General features: G+C 46.7%; 1 protein-coding gene across 2 annotated transcripts in view; it reads right to left on the reverse strand.

Annotated features, from left to right (window-relative positions):
- RBM17 (RNA binding motif protein 17) overlaps positions 1 to 19609 on the reverse strand; it is a 58971-nt gene that overhangs the window by 17904 nt on the left and 21458 nt on the right. For both annotated transcript variants that reach the window (XM_073589046.1, XM_073589047.1), the window contains exons 5-8: positions 11889 to 11986; positions 9593 to 9649; positions 6684 to 6822; positions 1925 to 2076 (exon numbers count right to left, since the gene is read on the reverse strand). In XM_073589046.1, the coding sequence (XP_073445147.1) occupies positions 1925 to 2076; positions 6684 to 6822; positions 9593 to 9649; positions 11889 to 11986 (446 nt within the window). The remainder of the gene's footprint in view (positions 1 to 1924; positions 2077 to 6683; positions 6823 to 9592; positions 9650 to 11888; positions 11987 to 19609) is intronic.

A 19609-nucleotide genomic window follows, 5' to 3' on the forward strand; every position in this document is an offset into this window, starting at 1 on the left:
CGGCACGCTCAGTCAATGGTAGAGACATAGGGGCAGTACAGAGAAGCACAAAGTCCAATGCAGTAATGAAGGTGCTGATCTACAGTAAACCCCAAACACCCCACCACTGAATGGACCTAACAGAGCTGGTCACATTACCACTGCATGTCTGAGCACAGATGATTAAGAACAGTGATTGCATTATCCAGCAAACACAAAGCATGGTGCCCAGAGGACACAATGTAGTGTACCACTTGCATTGGTCCTAATTTATAAGTACAACACATATGTTAGAAACGCCTAAGCCAAACTCATATATTGTAAAGAAGGGGGGGGGGGGGGGAGATGTTAATGGGATATAGGAAGAGGACAAAATGAAAACTATACTCTAATCTTCAACGCAGGGTCTGTGCCAATGATGACAAAGAAAGAACAAAGAGAAGGGAGTTAAAGAAAGGGGGGGGGGGGGGGGGGAGGTGAAACCGGAAGCTTAAATAAAGGGTACAAACAATGTAAAGCATTTATAATGTCCCCTTTTCCTATGCTAATGAGGGCTTCGGCTAGTCAATGGGGCGTTAGTGTTCCCAGACTAGTCAGCCCTCTTTCCATGTTATCACACTCTGGCTCATTTTGACAGCGTCAATGCGTCATTGCGTCTCTGAAGTCAGATGCACACTTCCTAGCTTCAGAGGCATACGTGCACGACCGGAAGCCATCTTCTGAACTTCTGGTCATGCACAGTACGCCTCTGAAGCCAGGAAGCCTACACCTGGGATGACTAGTCTGGGGACACCAAGACCCCATCGACTAGTCAAAGCCCTCATTAGCATAGGAAACATGAACATTATAAATGCTTTTTTTATAGCATTTATTTAACTGAATTACATTATACAGGGCTGGTTAGGCCGGGAATTTAATCACACATAAGTGAATTCCCGGCTTCAGAGGCGTACTGCCCATGACCGGAAGTTCAGAACATGGCTTCCAGTCATGCGCATACAACTCTGAAGCCGGGAAGCGTAAATAAGCCATAGTTATAGGAGGACAAGTTATAGAAGGACAGATTAACATAAAAGGTGCAATATGTACAGTAGGCATTAGTAGACATGTCCAGACAAGAGACTTGAGTGCAAGGATATTTGCCCATCCCAGAGCATGTTGCACTCACCTGATGTATGTAAATTGTAGGTTTAGTTCTTGATGGGCATGTGTACCATAAAATGAATTGGGGCACTCTTCTCTTGGAATATATCCTCTAAGCACGCTGCTATATTAATCATGGTTCAGTCCTTCAGACATCAGCATCATGTTTACATGTCAAGATAATCACGAATCAAGTGTTTTTACCCACACTCATCCACGATTATCTCACAGAGTAAATGCCCTTTAAGTCACATGGTCAGTCGATATGGGCACTTTCTTAAAAGGGAGTCTGTTCGAACAAAATGACTGTTGAAACCAAGCACAGGGTATCTCCATCCCAATCACTTGTTTGATTGACAGCTCTGGCTTCACAGAGCTAGGGAAGAGTGGAGATTGAGGGGAAACCAAGAAAGTAGGAAGCTGTATATAAATGATTGGCCGCGCCATAATGCACAGAGCGTTTGTGCTTCGTTTGAACAGTCATTTTGTGCTGACAATCCCTTTACGTTATAAAACTGTATGTGAATTTGGAGGTGATATCTGAACACTTGGCTTCTATACACACCTCAGCCTGGCATCTGACAAACCAAACTCTGGTGAACTGCTCTCTAATAAGGGCAATGCTAGGCTTGTTAGACAGCAGGCTACTCAACAAATGGGTTGTCAGCTACAAGATAGCCCTAATGGAAAGGAACAGATGAAAACAACTTATCCAATTAGCCATAATTCCTCACCTAATATTATCAACAGAGGAATAGTTATGAATCTCTTTATAAGGGCATCAGAAATATTAACAACGTACCTTTATCAGCCACATCACCAATGATGATTTTGCCTCCTCTTTTGCTGGTTTTCTCCACAGATAAGGCTGTACTTAGCCCCTGTTCATGCTTTCCCAGACCCTGTCCTTCCCGGAAGCCATATTTCTGCATGATTTTATGAGCCACAGTTCCACTAGAAAGCAAAATGTCAAGAGGAGTAGACTGAGAAAAACACATGAGGCTGGTTTTCAGGAAATGTAACTATTCTGTTCTAATACCCCTGCTTTATATTATAATCACAGTTTTCAATAATTACTTTGGAAAGTACGATTAAGCCTCTTGTGCCCCTGTTCATGGGCACAACCCTGAGTCTGTAAGCTTTCCTCCCTATGTGGCTAAAGGGGGAAAATAATCCGTAATTAATATCAATCAGAAAAACGAGGCCCATTGACGTCAGGGGTGCACAACCTGCGGCCCTGGAACCACTGTGGCCCGCGATACGGTTCTGTGTGGCCCTCAACTATGTGCATAGTGTCTGGATACAAGTATTTTCCATGTCATGGAGAAAATCAATGGTGTATAGCACTGTAGGGACAGGTAATTAAGAGTTGTGTTCTGTCGTCAATTCTGGGGCAGCCATATTTTGTCAGGAGTCCCAACTCCTGCAGCACATAAAGCAACAGATGAGATGAAGAAGGGGTCATGCCTGAGGGCTGCTATATTCATTGTACAGAGTGGGCCATTTCTATGGATACACCTGGGTGGGCCATTAATAAGTTGGATCCAAAATGGCCAACTTGAAAATGGCTGCCATGGTCACCACCCATCTTGAAAAGTTTTCCACCTCCCATATATTAATGTGCCACAAACAGGAAGTTGATATCACCAACCATTCCCATTATGTTTAGGTGTAGCCATATACATGGCCCACCCAGGTGTATCCATATAAATGGCCCACCCTGTAGTTTGTGATAAGAGGAATGCTTGAATGTTTCAGTATCTGGTTTATGCTACAATATAGAGGTGGTTTCTTCCTTTTTGGACTGCAAACCCATGAAAAGTTCTCAATAGGTGGGAGCACTGTAAATGGAACCAGCACCTATTAGATATTTATGGCACATGATTGTAATATTCTGTAGATCGATCATAAAGTAATTGGTAATATTGCGTCCCAAGAAGTTAGTTTGATCTGACAATGTGAACCTCGGACCCGAAAAGGTTGTGCACCCCTGGTTCACATAGACTGACTGGTTATGCCTTCAGAAATTAAAAACACATTGCAGACGTAAAAGGAATCTATGAGCAGGCTTTTGCTACCTCATCTGAGTGCAGCCTGATGTAGGCAAAGAGACCCTGAATCCAACAATGTATCACTTAGATTACTGGGTGCAGCCGTTCTGACACAGAGTTTTTAGATTTAGCATGAAGCAGATCTGAAAAGCTGTCCCCATCCCAAACAGGCTCTGTAGATACAATGTCCATAGACCGTGAGCTGCCTATCACAAGAGGAGGAGATGCTGGATTCGTCCGGCAATGTTAGTCTCTTACTGAAAAATCATTCACAGTTAGTAAACAACAGTACACGCTCTGACAAGTGACACGTCCCTGAAATCTGCTTTTTCCCTTCACCCATGACAGCACACCTGAGGGATCCGCCCCGCCAGGACAGGAACCTACTGAAATATAAGGGGCGGCACCTCTCCCCCGCTTCAGTTGGGTTCCTGTCCTGGAAGGGAATCCCACTGACAGCGGCGGTGCCTGTCATAGGTGAAAGGTCCCAGGCCCGTCCCGGCACGGGAAGAACAGGGTGCCTCACCTGTAGAGCCGGCCGTCGGGTGTCTGGAAGCGCAGTCCCCAGAGGTCCCTGGGGGTTCGTGCGGGCGGCGGCTCCTGGAGGCTCCACCGCACCTCCCTCCCCTCGCGCGTGCCCACGGTTTCGCTCCCTCAGAATGCCTAGTGAGGGAGAGCCGCGGGCGTCTTCCGGCCGCTGACATCAGCAGCGCAGGGCATCCTGGGAGCGCGCTGGCTGACGTCAGGTGACGGTAACATGGCGCCTGGTGTGACACCGGCTGGCCTTTCCTAAGCAGGGAGATGCAGCGCTCGGCCGGCGGTCGCAGGGGGGAGGGAAAGAAACGCTCACAGGACCGAGGCAGACTATTTAAAGGAGGATGGCGGTCAGTACGGATGGGTAACCATGTGGTTAGGGCAGGAGCGGTCGCCGTCTCCACCGTCTCTGCCTCCTTCACAACACTCCGTCCACAAGCATGGCAGCCGATCAAGCAGCAGTCGCCCCAGCCGTAGGTCGGGGGAATCATCGAGATCCAGAGAGCACAGATCACGTGCTCCTCCACAGCCTCCGAGTCCGGTAGCCTTGATTACGGGTGATGAGTGATCTTCGCGACCAATATCTACAGCAGAACATGGCAGGGCTGTGGAGTCGGAGTCGGAGTCGTGGAGTCGGAGCTCATTTTGGTGGAGTCGGAGTTGGAGTCGGTATAAAATGGACCGACTCCGACTCCTAAAATATATAATAAATTGGGTACAGTAATTCAATGCAGGATGTGCTGAATATTTATTCATAGGAGTTTGGGAAAGTTATGAAATGTCCTATAAATGGCTGTTATATTCCTGATCTAAGGCTACATTCACACACAGCGTTTTTCCTGTGTTTTTTGAGGATACGTTTTTCAGCTGCAAAAGTTGATCATCTTTTTAAAAAACTGCATCACCTGAAAGGTTTTTGAGCTCATAGATAATGTTCTCAATAGCAAAAGCAGATTAGAAATCTGCTCTATCTATCCATTTATCCATATCTGTCTATCCATATCGTATCTGTACCAAAAAGAATGAAAACCAGGTAGTACACCAATATATATTCTGTTCTATCTAAATATCTTGATTATTGGATCATAAAAATGATTAAATGTCTGAGGTTCACATTGTACTACAATAAATTTTTCACTTAAATATAAGCAATATGTGTGGGAGTCGGAGTCGGAGTCGTGGAGTCGGAGTTGGAGTCGGTGTAAGGGGAGTTGGAGTCGGTGTAAGGGAAATTGAGGAGTCAGAGTCGCAGGTTTGGCTTACCGACTCCACAGCCCTGGAACATGGAATAAATTCCTGCAGTTCTTAGCTAAGTCGTTAGAGCAAGAGCCCCCCGATTAGTGCTATCTTGGAGTTTTTACAATCAGGATTACAGCTGGGGTTAGCGGTAAATACCCTCAAAGTGCAAGTATCTGCACTGGGCACGCTTTATAACTGCAATTTGGCAGCAAACAGATGGGTAGCTAGATTTATTAAGTCCTGCCATAGGTCCAGACCTATTCCATTACCAAGAATAGCTCCATGGGATCTAAACCTGGTATTAGAGGCCCTTACAAAAGAACCATATGAGCCTATTCAACAAGTACCCATAAAGTATCTTACCCTAAAAAGGATTATATAAGTGGCCCTTACGTCGGCCCGTAGAGTAAGTGACTTGCAGGCTCTCTCAGTAAGTCCACCTTATACAAGTATTTCAGGACAGGGTGGTATTAAAAACAGACCCCGCATATGTGCCTAAGGTAGTATAAGATTTCCATCGAAGTCAGGAGATTGTCCTTCCTTCCTTTTGTGAAAATCCAAAAAATCCAGGGGAGGAAAAATTCCACAATTTGGATGTTAAGAGAGCCCTGCTAGAATATATATATGTGACTAGCAAGTGGAGGAGGTCCCAGTCCCTGTTCGTGGCTTTTCAGGGTGCCAGAAAGGGCTATGGAGTGTCAAAAAGGACTATTGCCAGATGGATTAGGGAGGCCATTAGTACAGCCTACTCAGCTAGTGCTGTTCCGATTCCTGACGGCATCAAGGCTCATTCCACCAGAGCCGTGGCGACCTCCTGGGCTGAAAAGGCAGAGGCATCAATTGATCAAATTTGTAAGGCCGCTATCTGGGCCTCACCAACAACCTTCTTTAAACACTATAGATTAAACCTAGCCTCCTCTGCTGACTTGACCTTTGGTAGAAGGGTGCCACAAGCTTTGGTCCCTCCCTAAGGTGTTTCGAAGTCTCCAAAAATCTCTGAGGTGTGCTGTCATGGGTGAAGGGAAAACCACCAAGGTTACTTACCGGTAGCCAGTTTTTCCGGAACCCATGACAGCACCTGTATATTCCCCCCCTTTTTCACCATAAGAGTGTGCACGTTAGTAGGGTGTATTTGTGTGATGTGTTGTTGGATAAACATGTAACTAACCGGGAAGTCCTCTCATGCTCTGTAACCAACTGAAGCGGGGAGAGGTGCCGCCCCTTATAATTCTGTAGGTTCCTGTCCTGGCGGGGCGGATCCCTCTCTCAGGTGTGCTGTCATGGGTTCCGGAAAAACCGGCTACCGGTAAGTAACAATGGTGGTTTCAGCCTCTATCTCATAATGTCTTCAGATTACATAGCAAAAACCTGCTGACCGATTCCCTCTAATTCGTCAGATCCGATTTCAATAATTAAAATAGCCCTATTGTCACACAAATTTGTAATGACTCACTAGACCAGTGTTCCCCAACTCCAGTCCCCAAGGCCCACCAACAGGTCATGTTTTCAGGATTTCCTTTGTATTGCACATATGATGCAATTATCACCTTGGCAATACTAAGGAAATCCTGAAAACATGACCTGTTGGTGGGCCTTGAGGACTGCAGTTGGGGAACACTGCACTAGACAAATCAGACCTTACATACAATAACCATAATTCTGAGAACTCTATAAGACATTTAAAAAAAATCAGGCCAAATGGATAAAAAGCTGCTTATGAAACAAAACAAAGCTTACCCCATGTTTGCAATGAATGAATTGCTGGGCCCAGATGGTGACCGAGGTCTTTCTGGCTCATCATATATAGGAGGTGGAATGGCTGCTTTAGGTATAGGTGGACGGGGCCTCGGCTCTTCATCATAGGATGGCACAATGGCTGAAAAGAGATCAGGAAAATGACACGAACCCTCAAAAGACAATAAATTTAGATATAAAAACTATTCACTTCTAAATGTTGCCAACTATTATTATTGCCACTGGTATTTCTGTGCTCCTTGTATAAATACTGTATTAATTGCTCAATGAGTGTGGATAATATGTTTAATGCCATTGACTAGCCATGAGCTCATGGGGTTTTTATGCTATTATTCTATTTAGTAGATGGCTTTGTAACTTTGATACTGCTTCCACAAATTGAGATACGGAGACTATTAATTAGGTACAAAGTGGATTTTTAGGCAGTTTGTTTTGTGTAGATCGATGTGTGGCCTTATGATGTAGAAAATTTTGGCTATAAACGGCACCTTTCACCAGTTTACCATGCAAAACTAGTCACATAATAGAAGTCACTGAAGAGCCGAATAAAAAGTAGCTTTCAATTTCTCATCTCCATCAAAAAAATATTAGCTGATTCTTCTCTGAAAGCGTTTATGGTACATTTCCCATTTAGGACACAGAAAAATCATACGCAGGAGGCAAAAAAAGTTCTCCTCAAAAAAGTCAGACCTGACTTTATATGTGTGAGACATGACACACAAACACAAAAGGGAAGGGGGAGGGAAGTAAAGCAGAGCTGTGCGTCAGTCATTACAAACACCTCTGCAGCTCTCCTTTCACAGATGTTAAGTGTGGGAGTGGTCAGTGCAGGAGTGGTCAGTGCGGAAGGAGGGGCGAGTCAGGAAGGTCAGTGTGGAAGGAGAGGCAAGTCAGGAGTGGTCAGTGCGGAAGGAGAGGCAAGTCAGGAGTGATCAGTGCCGAAGGAAGAGCGAGTCAGGAGTTGTCAGTGAGGAAGGAGGGGTGAGTCAGGAAGGTCAGTGCGGAAGGAGGGGCGAGTCAGGAAGGTCAGTGCGGAAGGAGAGGCAAGTCAGGAGTGGTCAGTGCGGAAGGAAGAGCGAGTCAGGAGTGGTCAGGGCGAAAGGAGAGGCGAGTCAGAAGTGATCAGTGCGGAAGGAGAGGCAAGTCAGGAGTGGTCAGTGCGGAAGGAGAAGCAAGTCAGGAGTGGTCAGTGCGGAAGGAAGAGCGAGTCAGTAGTGGTTAGTGCGGAAGGAAGAGCGAGTCAGGAGTGGTCAGGGCGGAAGGAGAGGCAAGTCAGGAGTGGTCAGTGCGGAAGGAAGAGCGAGTCAGGAGTGATCAGTGCGGAAGGAGAGACGAGTAAGAAGTGGTCAGTGCGGAAGGAGAGGCAAGTCAGGAGTGGTCAGTGCGAAAGGAGAAGCAAGTCAGGAGTGGTTAGTGCGGAAGGAGGAGCGAGTCAGAAGCGATCAGTGCGGAAGGAGAGGCAAGTCAGGAGTGGTTAGTGCGGAAGGAGGAGCGAGTCAGAAGCGATCAGTGCGGAAGGAGAGTCGAGTCAGGAGTGGTTAGTGTGGAAGGAGGAGCGAGTCAGAAGCGATCAGTGCGGAAGGAGAGGCGAGTCAGAAGTGGACAGTGCGGAAGGAGAGGCGAGTCAGAAGTGGTTAGTGCGGACGAGGAGCGAGTCAGAAGTGATCAGTACGGAAGGAGGAGTGGTGAGTGAGGAGAAGTCAGTGTGGGAGGAGGGCGAGTAAGGCCGGGATCACACATGCGAGAAACACAGCAATCACTCAGGAGCGAAGCGTGTGGCCACATAGCAATACATGCAGCTGAACGCTCCACTCCTGAGTGCCGGCGGCAGTGCCAGGTATTAACATGCGAGATTCGGCCATGTTTCTCACATGTGTGATCCTGGCCTTAGAAGTAGTCCGGGAGTCATGACTCTGCTATCGGGTGTCCCGGGAACAGGCGCTCCATCCCTGTCCCTAAAGCTAGGGGGCAGCCTAGCTCACCCTGTTCCCTGGGTTACTTCTGAAGGTGAAGATGCTGGGGCCACATATCTTGCCTTAGCGCCTGAATCTGCACTCAGTCTGTACTCTTCCCCCACCCAGGGGAGAGGGGATTAGTAGTGTATTGTAGTATACCAACCAGACTAACAAGGTAATACGAACAGGGGTAACGGAAAATACCAAACATACACTCACATATAACAGAGAAATGCACCGGGGAGTGAAGGATGTAGTTAAACCAACAGTCACTGATAAATCCACCAACCGACTACTCAAATAACCACCAACACCTATCCTCCTAGCCATACAGCATAAGCTAGGGTGCCCCTTCGGGTTAGGGACAGGAAGGAGCCCCTGGTCCCGGGACACCCGATAACGAAATCGTGACATTAGTTCTGACTATGTGTGTGAGGCTGGTTTCACATTAGCGCTTTTTAAGCGCACGCACGGCCGGGGTAGCTCCGCCCCCGAGCCGGCTCTCTGCCCGGCGTGCCCGCCCCTTGCTTGTAGCGCCGCCTCCTAGCGGACAGCGGCGCCTGCGATCGGCGCACCCTATCTTTAGCATAGGGTGCGCAGATCGTGCGCAGGCCGTGCGCTAGTTGCGCTTTGACCTGCGCTGCGCACTTTTGACGGTGCGCCGTGCGCGCCAAAATCCGAAAAGTTTGATTTTGGCGCGCAAAAAAAATAGATAAAAACTACGTTTTATGCAGCTCTGCAAACACAATCCCGAGGTGTGGCCAGTTTAACAACTATTTACAACAAAATCCATTGTGTGAGGATCACAAGATTGCACACACAATGTGCCACCACATACAGCAATAATAACAATAGAAGCACAAGTCTAACACTACAGGGCCAAGGTTGTAACAATGGCACCATCTAGTGGTGAAGAGTAATCATAGCAGCACTTACATTCTCGGTCCTTTTCTACAAGTGATGTAGGTGGTGCAATAGCTGCTCCTACCATGACTGTAAAGATAAAAAGACATACATTTTGACAGTTCACAAAATACATAAAATGCATTACAGAACGGCACAAAATATGAATCACTAAGCTGTGATTAGCCACTGAAACTAACACTACGAGGAGCCTGTTAGGAACCATTTACAGTTGAAATCATAGGTTTACATACACCTTAGCCACATTAATTTAACATTTTTAACAATTCCTGACATGTAATCATAGCACACATTTTTTTTCTCTTATGTCAGATCACAGAATCGAGAATGTGAAATGACTGACCATTACAGGCTATATCTCAGCCTTTATTTCTTTCATCACACTCCCAGTGTATCAGAAGTTTACATACACGTGGTTAGTATTTGCTAGCACAGCCTAGTGTAACGGGATCAGGTTAGTAGGCCTTCTTGCTCACACACTTTCAGTTCTGCCCATAACTTTTCTACGGGGGTTAAAAAGATTGTTTGGTCTTCTGATTAAAGTCTGCAGTCACTCTATATGACTGCAGACTTCTGAATACTTAGGCTGAGTTCACACGTTGCATTTTTTTCGCGTTTCTGCGGCGGTTTTAACCGCGCGATTTTGCCGCGAAAAATAAGCATTCCATGCATTCCTATGGGATTCCGCAATGCTGTGCTAATGCTGCTGTTTTTACCGCGGCGGAATTGATTCGCGGTAAAAACCGCAGCATGCTCATTAATTTTGCGGAATCGCGGCGATCCCGCACCCATAGGAATGCATTGTTCCGCTTACTTTCCGCATGTGGCTGTGCACACTATGCGGGAAGTAAGTAGAACATTTGCGGATGGTACCCACAGTCCGCAGGAGAGGAGACTGTCCTCCGGGCTTTGGGTACCATATCCCTGTAAAAAAAATAGAATTTAAAATAAAAAATATTGTTATTCTTACCTTCCGATGTCCCGCGCAGCCTTCCCGCCTCTCTCCACGCTCTCGTTCCCAGTAATCCTTTGCGAAAATGCCAGCGATGGCGTCCGTTCTCGCGGTCATTCACGAGACGTCGCGATCCCGCGAGAACGTACGTCATCGCGGGCATTTTCGCAAAGGATTACTGGGGACGCTGCGCGGGACGTTGGAAGGTAAGAATAACACCATTTTTTTTTTTTACATTTTATCTTTTACTACTGATGCTGAATAGGCGGCCTCAGTAGTAAAAAGTTGGTCAGACTTGTCAAACACTATATTTGACGAGTGTGACCAACCTGTTAATCAGTTCTCCAAGCGATGCTCCAGATCGCTTGGAAAACGCTAGCATGTTGCAAGCTAATTACGCTTGCAAAATGCTAGTTTTTCCGCGGGAAAATCTCGGGAATTTAAAAAGCAATTTTCCCGCGGAATGGAATTCCGGAATTCTTGCGGTAATTTCCGCGAGAGTTCCGGTACGTGTGAACTTAGCCTTACAGGGCGCACACGGTACACTGTCAGGATTCTCCGGTATAGCTGCCAAGAGCGGGTGGTTATGTGACCGCCAGTATGGGATTTTTATACTACTAGCCACATTCCAACTAGACGTGCACATCCTTACTCAATTCACTTGACTGCAGACTTTTAGCAGAATGCCAGATAACCCCTTGAAGCTCAGCGCTTTGTGATGCCCCTCTATTACCTTCACTTTGTTATCCACAACTTTGGAAGCATGCTTGGGGCATTGTTAGTGATGAGCGCTCGGATATATAGTGTTATCCGACTACTGTGGGTGCTCGGATAACATGTTCGAGTTTCCCTACGGCTGCACGATTGGCTATTAGACAGCCACAACACATGCGGGGATTGCCTAACAAACAGGTACTCTCTGCATGTGTTGTGGCTGTCTAACCGTACCTTGAAACCACAGACACGGGCCATTCATTTCTACTTACCAACATTGCAGATACAGACAAAAGAAAATCCCAAAGAGTCGTCTAGCCTCTCTCAGGAATATCTGCCTTTGAAATACACACCTAGGCCTACAATGAGGCAGCAGCCCATGTCATGAATCCAAATAATACAGATTAGCTAATCCTGAGTCTACAGTAATTGCCACAAGTAGAGTTAATCCTTATCTCAGTAGTGGCCTTCAGAGTTCACTCATGTCATTCATTTAGTCTGCTCCATTCAGAAAAATGTCAACATTAGTTACATTTGTTTTGTGGTCAAATACCATCATATAGCTGATACTGATATCAAGATAATTATTCAGATTTATCGTAATGGCATCTTCTACCATAGTTTGCCCTGATAACAACTGACCTCTTTTACGCCGCTCTCTGTCAAAGTCTTCCTCTTCGTCAGATTCAGGATCAGGTCTACGGGAAAAGCCACTGGCTTCATGTCTGTCTTTTCTTCGTCTAAAACAAAACAAAATATGTTTTTTTTGTTTTTTTTTTTAATTCAGAGAGTAATTGTACAGTATTTCACAAAAGTGAGTATACCCCTCACATTTTTGTAAATATTTTATTATATATTTTCATGGGACAATACTTAAGCTATGACACTTGGATACAATGTAAAATATTCAGTGTATAGTTTGTATAACAGTGCCCTCTAAATAACTTAACACACCACCAGTAATGTCTAAACCGCTGGCAACAAAAGTGAGTGCACCCCTAAGTGAAAATGGCCAAACTGTGCTCAATTAGCCATATTCCCTCCCCTGTGTCATGTGACTTCACATGAAGATGGCCTAGGCTATAAGAAGAGTACCAGCACCCTGACACTGAGCTGCAGGGGTGTAACAATACAGATTCCACTCAGAACAGGGCTCACCATGGTCGACCAGAGAAGCTAAGTGCACATGCTCTGCAGCAAATCCAGGGGAGGTTTGTTTTTTTAAAATAGACATATAAGTGCTGCCTGCATTGCTACAGAGGTTAAAGGTGTGTGGGGGGGTCTGCCTGACAGTACTCAGAAAATACACCGCACACTGCATGACATTGGTCTGCATGGCTATAACCCCAGAAGGAAGCCTCTTCTAAAGACGAAGCACAAGAAAGCCTGCAAAGACAAGGTGTCGTTCTTCTTCATCTGGCATCTCTTTTTCTTGCGATGCCGCCCTCCTTACTTCATGTGGATGACGCATCCACACAGTCTCCTGCTCGCCTGCACAGGTGTACTTGAGGGCAGAGAAAAGTACTGCAGTGCGCAGGAGCTGGGAAATGTCAAAAGACCCCAGAACCTGCAGTACTTTGACCTATCCTAGTCAGGTTAGAGAAGTACGCCTGCTTAGGAGTGCGATGTCGGACAGACTGTGTGGATGATGTAAGGACAAGTCATCCAAACGAAGCAACAAGAAGGGCAACGCCCCCCCCACCCCCCGGCTTATACACGAGTCATTGTCCCAGAAGCCGGCGGAGAAGGGGAGCGGCGGAACAGAGGGTCACAGGAGGCAGGAGCCGGCGGTTGCGGTTATAACTGTTCCCACTGCTAAATAGAAATTAATAATCACTGCACTGGCAATGAATATTCATTTCCCTTATAGTGCGCACAGTTACAGCTGCAGATGAAAACAGACCAAAAGGAGCAAAAGCCAATATGAAGGGAAGCCACCCACAAACACAATCATAGTGGGGAATCAGTAAGGCTCCCTAAAGGACACTCCCAAATACTATATGAAACCAAAAGGAACACACTGGAGTTTAAAGTCCATAATTATAAAAATTAATTAAATTTATTATAGTAATTTAAAATGACAAGAACAATACATACATATACATACAATATAAAGATCAGGCAATAATGGCTGGGGTCAATAGTAATAAAGTTAGAGCAAATTTGCCTAAAGTGCAGGCAGCACTGTGGTCTGTGGTCCTGGGCAGTTTATCATGGGTAAGCATTTTGCTTGAGCATTTTTTTTTTTTTTTTTTACACCTCAGATTATTTTCTGTACACTTGTACAAAGACTTCTATTTGCGGAGGTGTGAGCTTATTAATCCCTGTGTGCTGCCTGCATTTAAAGGTACTGTCACACTTAGCAATGCACCAGCGATCCCGACCAGTGATATGATGCGGTCAGGATCGCTGGTGCATCGCTAAGTGGTCGCTAGTGAGCTGCCACACAGGCAGATCTCACCAGTGACATCGCAGGGGTCAGGGGTCGCTACTTACCTGTCAGAGGAGGCGATCCTGACGTCCACGCGTCGCTCGTCGGCGCCACAGGAAGCCCAGCAGGAAGCTGAAGACGAGAAACAGTCCAGGACGTTCTCTCGCGATCAGCGATAACCAGCTGGGGAGCCGGTCGGAGGAAAGTATCACACATAGCGATATCGCTAGCAATATCGCTGCTACGTCACAAAAACCAGTGACGTTATAGCGATATTGCTAGCGATATCGCTTAGTGTGACAGGCCCTTTAGGCAAATTTGCTCTAACTTTATTACTAGTGACCCCAGCCATTATTGCCTGATCTTTAAATTGTATTGTATGTATACAGTGGGGCAAAAAAGTATTTAGTCAGTCAGCAATAGTGCAAGTTCCACCACTTAAAAAGATGAGAGGCGTCTGTAATTTACATCATAGGTAGACCTCAATTATGGGAGACAAACTGAGAAAAAAAAATCCAGAAAATCACATTGTCTGTTTTTTTTTCATTTTATTTGCATATTATGGTGGAAAATAAGTATTTGGTCAGAAACAAAATTTCATCTCAATACTTTGTGATATATCCTTTGTTGGCAATGACAGAGGTCAAACGTTTTCTGTAAGTCTTCACAAGGTTGCCACACACTGTTGTTGGTATGTTGGCCCATTCCTCCATGCAGATCTCCTCTAGAGCAGTGATGTTTTTGGCTTTTCGCTTGGCAACACGGACTTTCAACTCCCTTCAAAGGTTTTCTATAGGGTTGAGATCTGGAGACTGGCTAGGCCACTCCAGGACCTTGAAATGCTTCTTACGAAGCCACTCCTTCGTTGCCCTGGCGGTGTGCTTTGGATCATTGTCATGTTGAAAGACCCAGCCACGTTTCATCTTCAATGCCCTTGCTGATGGAAGGAGGTTTGCACTCAAAATCTCACGATACATGGCCCCATTCATTCTTTCATGTACCCGGATCAGTCGTCCTGGCCCCTTTGCAGAGAAACAGCCCCAAAGCATGATGTTTCCACCACCATGCTTTACAGTAGGTATGGTGTTTGATGGATGCAACTCAGTATTCTTTTTCCTCCAAACACGACAAGTTGTGTTTCTACCAAACAGTTCCAGTTTGGTTTCATCAGACCATAGGACATTCTCCCAAAACTCCTCTGGATCATCCAAATGCTCTCTAGCAAACTTCAGACGGGCCCGGACATGTACAGGCTTAAGCAGTGGGACACGTCTGGCACTGCAGGATCTGAGTCCATGGTGGCGTAGTGTGTTACTTATGGTAGGCCTTGTTACATTGGTCCCAGCTCTCTGCAGTTCATTCACTAGGTCCCCCCGCGTGGTTCTGGGATTTTTGCTCACCGTTCTTGTGATCATTCTGACCCCACGGGGTGGGATTTTGCGTGGAGCACCAGATCGAGGGAGATTATCAGTGGTCTTGTATGTCTTCCATTTTCTAATTATTGCTCCCACAGTTGATTTCTGCACTCCAAGCTGGTTGGCTATTGCAGATTCAGTCTTCCCAGCCTGGTGCAGGGCTACAATTTTGTTTCTGGTGTCCTTTGACAGCTCTTTGGTCTTCACCATAGTGGAGTTTGGAGTCAGACTGTTTGAGGGTGTGCACAGGTGTATTTTTATACTGATAACAAGTTTAAACAGGTGCCATTACTACAGGTAATGAGTGGAGGAAAGAGGAGACTCTTAAAGAAGAAGTTACAGGTCTGTGAGAGCCAGAAATCTTGATTGCTTGTTTCTGACCAAATACTTATTTTCCACCATAATATGCAAATAAAATGAAAAAAAAACAGACAATGTGATTTTCTGGATTTTTCTTTCTCAGTTTGTCTCCCATAGTTGAGGTCTACCTATGATGTAAATTACAGACGCCTCTCATCTTTTTAAGTGGTGGAACTTGCACTATTGCTGACTGACTAAATACTTTTTTGCCCCACTGTATGTATGTATTGTTCTTGTCATTTTAAATTACTCTAATAAATTTCATACATTTTTGTAATTATGGACTTTAAACTCCAGTGTGTTCCTTTTGGTTTCATACAGTTACAGCTGCAGCAGCTGTTAAACAAAAAACAAACAAACAAAAAAAAAACTCCTACTTACCCTCCCTGCACTCCCTCGCAGCATGTTGTTCTGGCTTCCAGCTTCTTCTGCGGCCGAGCGATCACGTGTCACACTGAGTGGAGAGAGGTGAATATTCATTACCTTAATGAGTGGGGACACATAATTGGTCGGCCACAGGAGCTGCTGGCGCCCAAACAAGATGCTGCGAGGACGCGCAGGGAAGGCAAGTAGGATTTTTTTTTTTTTATGCTTTTCTCTTGGGGGGCCATGCATATAAGGATAGGGATGAGGACCCATGCATACCAGGACTGGGATAAGGAGCCATGCAGACAAGGACGGGGATGAGGAGCCATGCATAACAGGATAGGGATGGGAGGACAATGCATACTGGCTTATACTCAAGTCAATACGTTTTCCCAGTTTTTCGTGGCAAAATTAGGTGCCTCGGCTTATACTCAAGTATATACGGTAGATTGTTTGCATTTTTTTTCATTGTGCTTTTGAGTACTTTTTTCATCATTGTTATTTTTGGTCTCTTTCCTTTGTAATACTTTAAACAAAAGCCATTTTGTGTTTGATATTTCCAGGTATTTGGCTTTCACTAAAAACTTTATTGATAGTTATAAGTGGTTTACATGCGTTTTCAATGCATCTCAGCAGTGTGATTTTTCACACGTCCTAAAGCAGTCCCTGGGTGGGGAGCAAACATCTGCTAATACCCCATGTACCACTGAGTCAACACTGAGGTACTGCCGATTGCAGGATGTGTCTGCCGCAAGCTGCATCCGCAGAGGCTTGAGAATGAATTTGGTAATGTTTTGTAAAAGTATGCAGACTGGACCAAGTCACAGCCTTGCAGACCTGTTCTGCCGAGGCCTGGTGCCGAATGGCCCAAGAGGCGCCCACTGACCAGGTAGAGTGCACCTTTATCCCCGCTGGGACAGGCGCGTTCCTGACACGGTAAGATTCCTGAAATCGCTGAGCGAATCCACCTGGCTAGCTTTGCTTTTGAAGCAGCTAGATCCTTCCTATGCCCCTCTGAAAGTATGAACAGGGCATCTGACTTGCGGAAGGGAGCCGTCCGCGAGATGTACAGTCTCTGCGCACTAACCACATCCAGGGTGTGGAGGGCCTTCTCAATGCGATGGACTGGCGCCGGACAAAAGGAAGGCAAAATAATTTCCTCGTTGAGATGGAAAGAGGAGACGGCCTTGGGCAGGAAGGACGGGGACGTCCTGAGAACTACCTTGTCCTGATGAAAATTTAGGAACGGAGAGCGGCAGGACAGGGCTGCCAATTCCAAAACTCATCTGATTGACATCATTGCCACTAGAAAGACCACTTTCCAAGAGAGGACGGTCAATGACACGTCCTGCAGCGGTTCGAAAGGAGCCTCCTGTAAGGCCTCTTTCACACATCAGTTTTTTGCCGTCAGGCGCGATCCGGCTTTTTTTTTGTAAAACCGGATCCAGCAAAATGCAATGCCGGATCCAGTTTTTCCCCATTGACTTGCATTAGCGCCGGATCGCGCCGGATGGCATTGCGTTTCATCCGTTTTTTGCCGGATCCGGCTACTTGTCTCATTCCGGCGTCTGGAAAAAACGGCTACTGTAACTTTTTTGTCTCCAGCGAAAAAGCCGGAAGCGCCGGATCCGACGCTTCCAGCTTTTTGCTACAATGAAAGTCTATGGGCGCCGGAATGCGCCGGATCCAGAAAAAGACGGATCCAGCCACCGGATCCGTTTTTTTAAGTCTGCGCATGCTCAGATACAATTGGCCAGCCCCCAGGAAACAGATATAACCTGCTAGACGGATCCAGCAGAAAAACGGATCCGTTTCTACAGTTCTCCAAAATTTATGCCGGATCCGTTTTTTCTAAAAATAGCCGGATCCTGCCTGACGGCAAAAAACTGATGTGTGAAAGTAGCCTAAGGCCCCGAGAACCAGGTTAAGGTCCCATGATTCCAATGGCCTTCTATAAGGAGGCGCCACATGGGAAACTCCTCGAATGAACGTCTTGACCTGAGGTTTCATGGCAATTTTGCGTTGGAAAAGCACTGACAAGGCCGAAATTTGGCCCCTGAGCGAGCTAAGCACGAGGCCTGATTTTAATCCGGATTGAAGGAACTCCAATACGGCAGGAATGGAGAACACCAGAGGGGATCGACCATGATTCTTGCACCATGAAAAAAAAAGATTTTCCAGGTGCGGTGATAGATACGCCTGGACACAGGCTTCCTAGCACTAATCATGGTGGAAATCACGTCGTGAGAGAATCCAGCCTGTGCTAAAATCCAGGATTCAACGGCCACGCCATCAAAGACAGGGCCCCGGAGTTCTGGTGGTAAATCGGGCCCTGAGAAAGCCGGAACCGGTGCCATGGCAGAACTAGGGCGTCCGCTCCGATGGCGCATAGATCACACAATGAACCGAGACACCTTGTTTTGTCCGGAGGCCATGAGGTCCACATCGGAGTCCCCCAACGATGACAAATCTGCTGAAAGACTTCCGGATGAAGAGACCACTCTCCCAAGGCAATGCCTTGGTGACTGAGGAAATCTGCCGCCCAATTTTCTACGCCTGGGATGTGAATTGCTGAGATGGGCGAATAGTTGGTCTCGGCCCAATGGAGAATGTGACTCACTTCGTGCATGGCCATCCTGCTCCGGGTACCTCCCTGGTGGTTGATATATGCTACAGCTGTGGCGTTGTCGGATTGGATCCTGATGGGGTGACCTGCGAGATGGTGGAAACTCCGTAGAGCAAGTCTGATCGCTCGTATCTCCAAAATGTTGATGGGGAGACGTGACTCTCGGGTCGACCAACGACCCTGTGCCGTGTGGTGACGAAAGACCGCACCCCAGCCAAGAAGACTTGCGTCGGTGGTTACTACCAACCATCTTACTGGGAGAAAAGACCTCCCTTGATTCAGAGAGGACCTCAGTGTCCACCACCTGAGGGCTTGCCTGACCCGCAGGGACAGAAGGATCCGACGGTCCAGGAAGAACGGGTTCTTGTCCCAAGCTAACAGCAACACATGTTGCAAGGGACGTAAATGGAACTGCTTCCATCGCAGCCACCTGAGTGAGAAGCTGGTCGGGAAAGAGTCCGCACTGCCTGTTGTAAGGCTTGCGTCTTTTCTGGAGGGAGAATGACCAACCCGCGGAAGTGTCCAAGATCATTCCTAAAAAGGAGCCGGTTTCGGGGAAGACTTTTCGAACTTTATCTTCCACCCCAGGCGCAAAAGAGTATTTACTGTTATCTCCAAGGATTCCTCGCAGGCTGGAAGGGACGGACCCTTGATGAGCAGGTCGTCCATATACGGTAACACCACTACTCCCCGAGAGTGGAGAATGGCCATGACAGCCGCCATATGACCTTGGTAAAGACCCTGGGGGCAGTGGCGAGTCCGAAGGGCAAGGCAACGAACTGGAAGTGATCCTCGTGAATTGCAAAACGTAGGAACTGCTGGTGGGACGGGCAGATCGGAATGTGAAGGTAAGCGTCCTTGATGTCGATGGATGCTAGGAACTCTCCTTTTTCCATGGAAGCGACAACTGATTGGAGAGATTCCATTCGGAATCGCTGTACCGACAAACTGATTTAACAGTTTGAGATCCAGAATGGGTCGCATCGTTCCGTCCTTCTTTGGAACCACAAAAAGGTTTGAATAAAATCCTCTGAACCTTTCGTGATGAGGGACCGGAATGATGACTCTGTCCCTTAAAAAAGCCTGAACAGCCCGAAGGAAGGCTCTTGTCTTTCCCTTGGGGGAGAGGAGAGAAAAAAGCGAGTTGGAGGGGGGAGAGGAAAAC

This window comes from Dendrobates tinctorius, unplaced genomic scaffold (assembly GCF_039654945.1).
Source record: "Dendrobates tinctorius isolate UK_male_01 unplaced genomic scaffold, ASM3965494v1 ptg000105l, whole genome shotgun sequence".
NCBI lineage: Eukaryota > Metazoa > Chordata > Amphibia > Anura > Dendrobatidae > Dendrobates > Dendrobates tinctorius.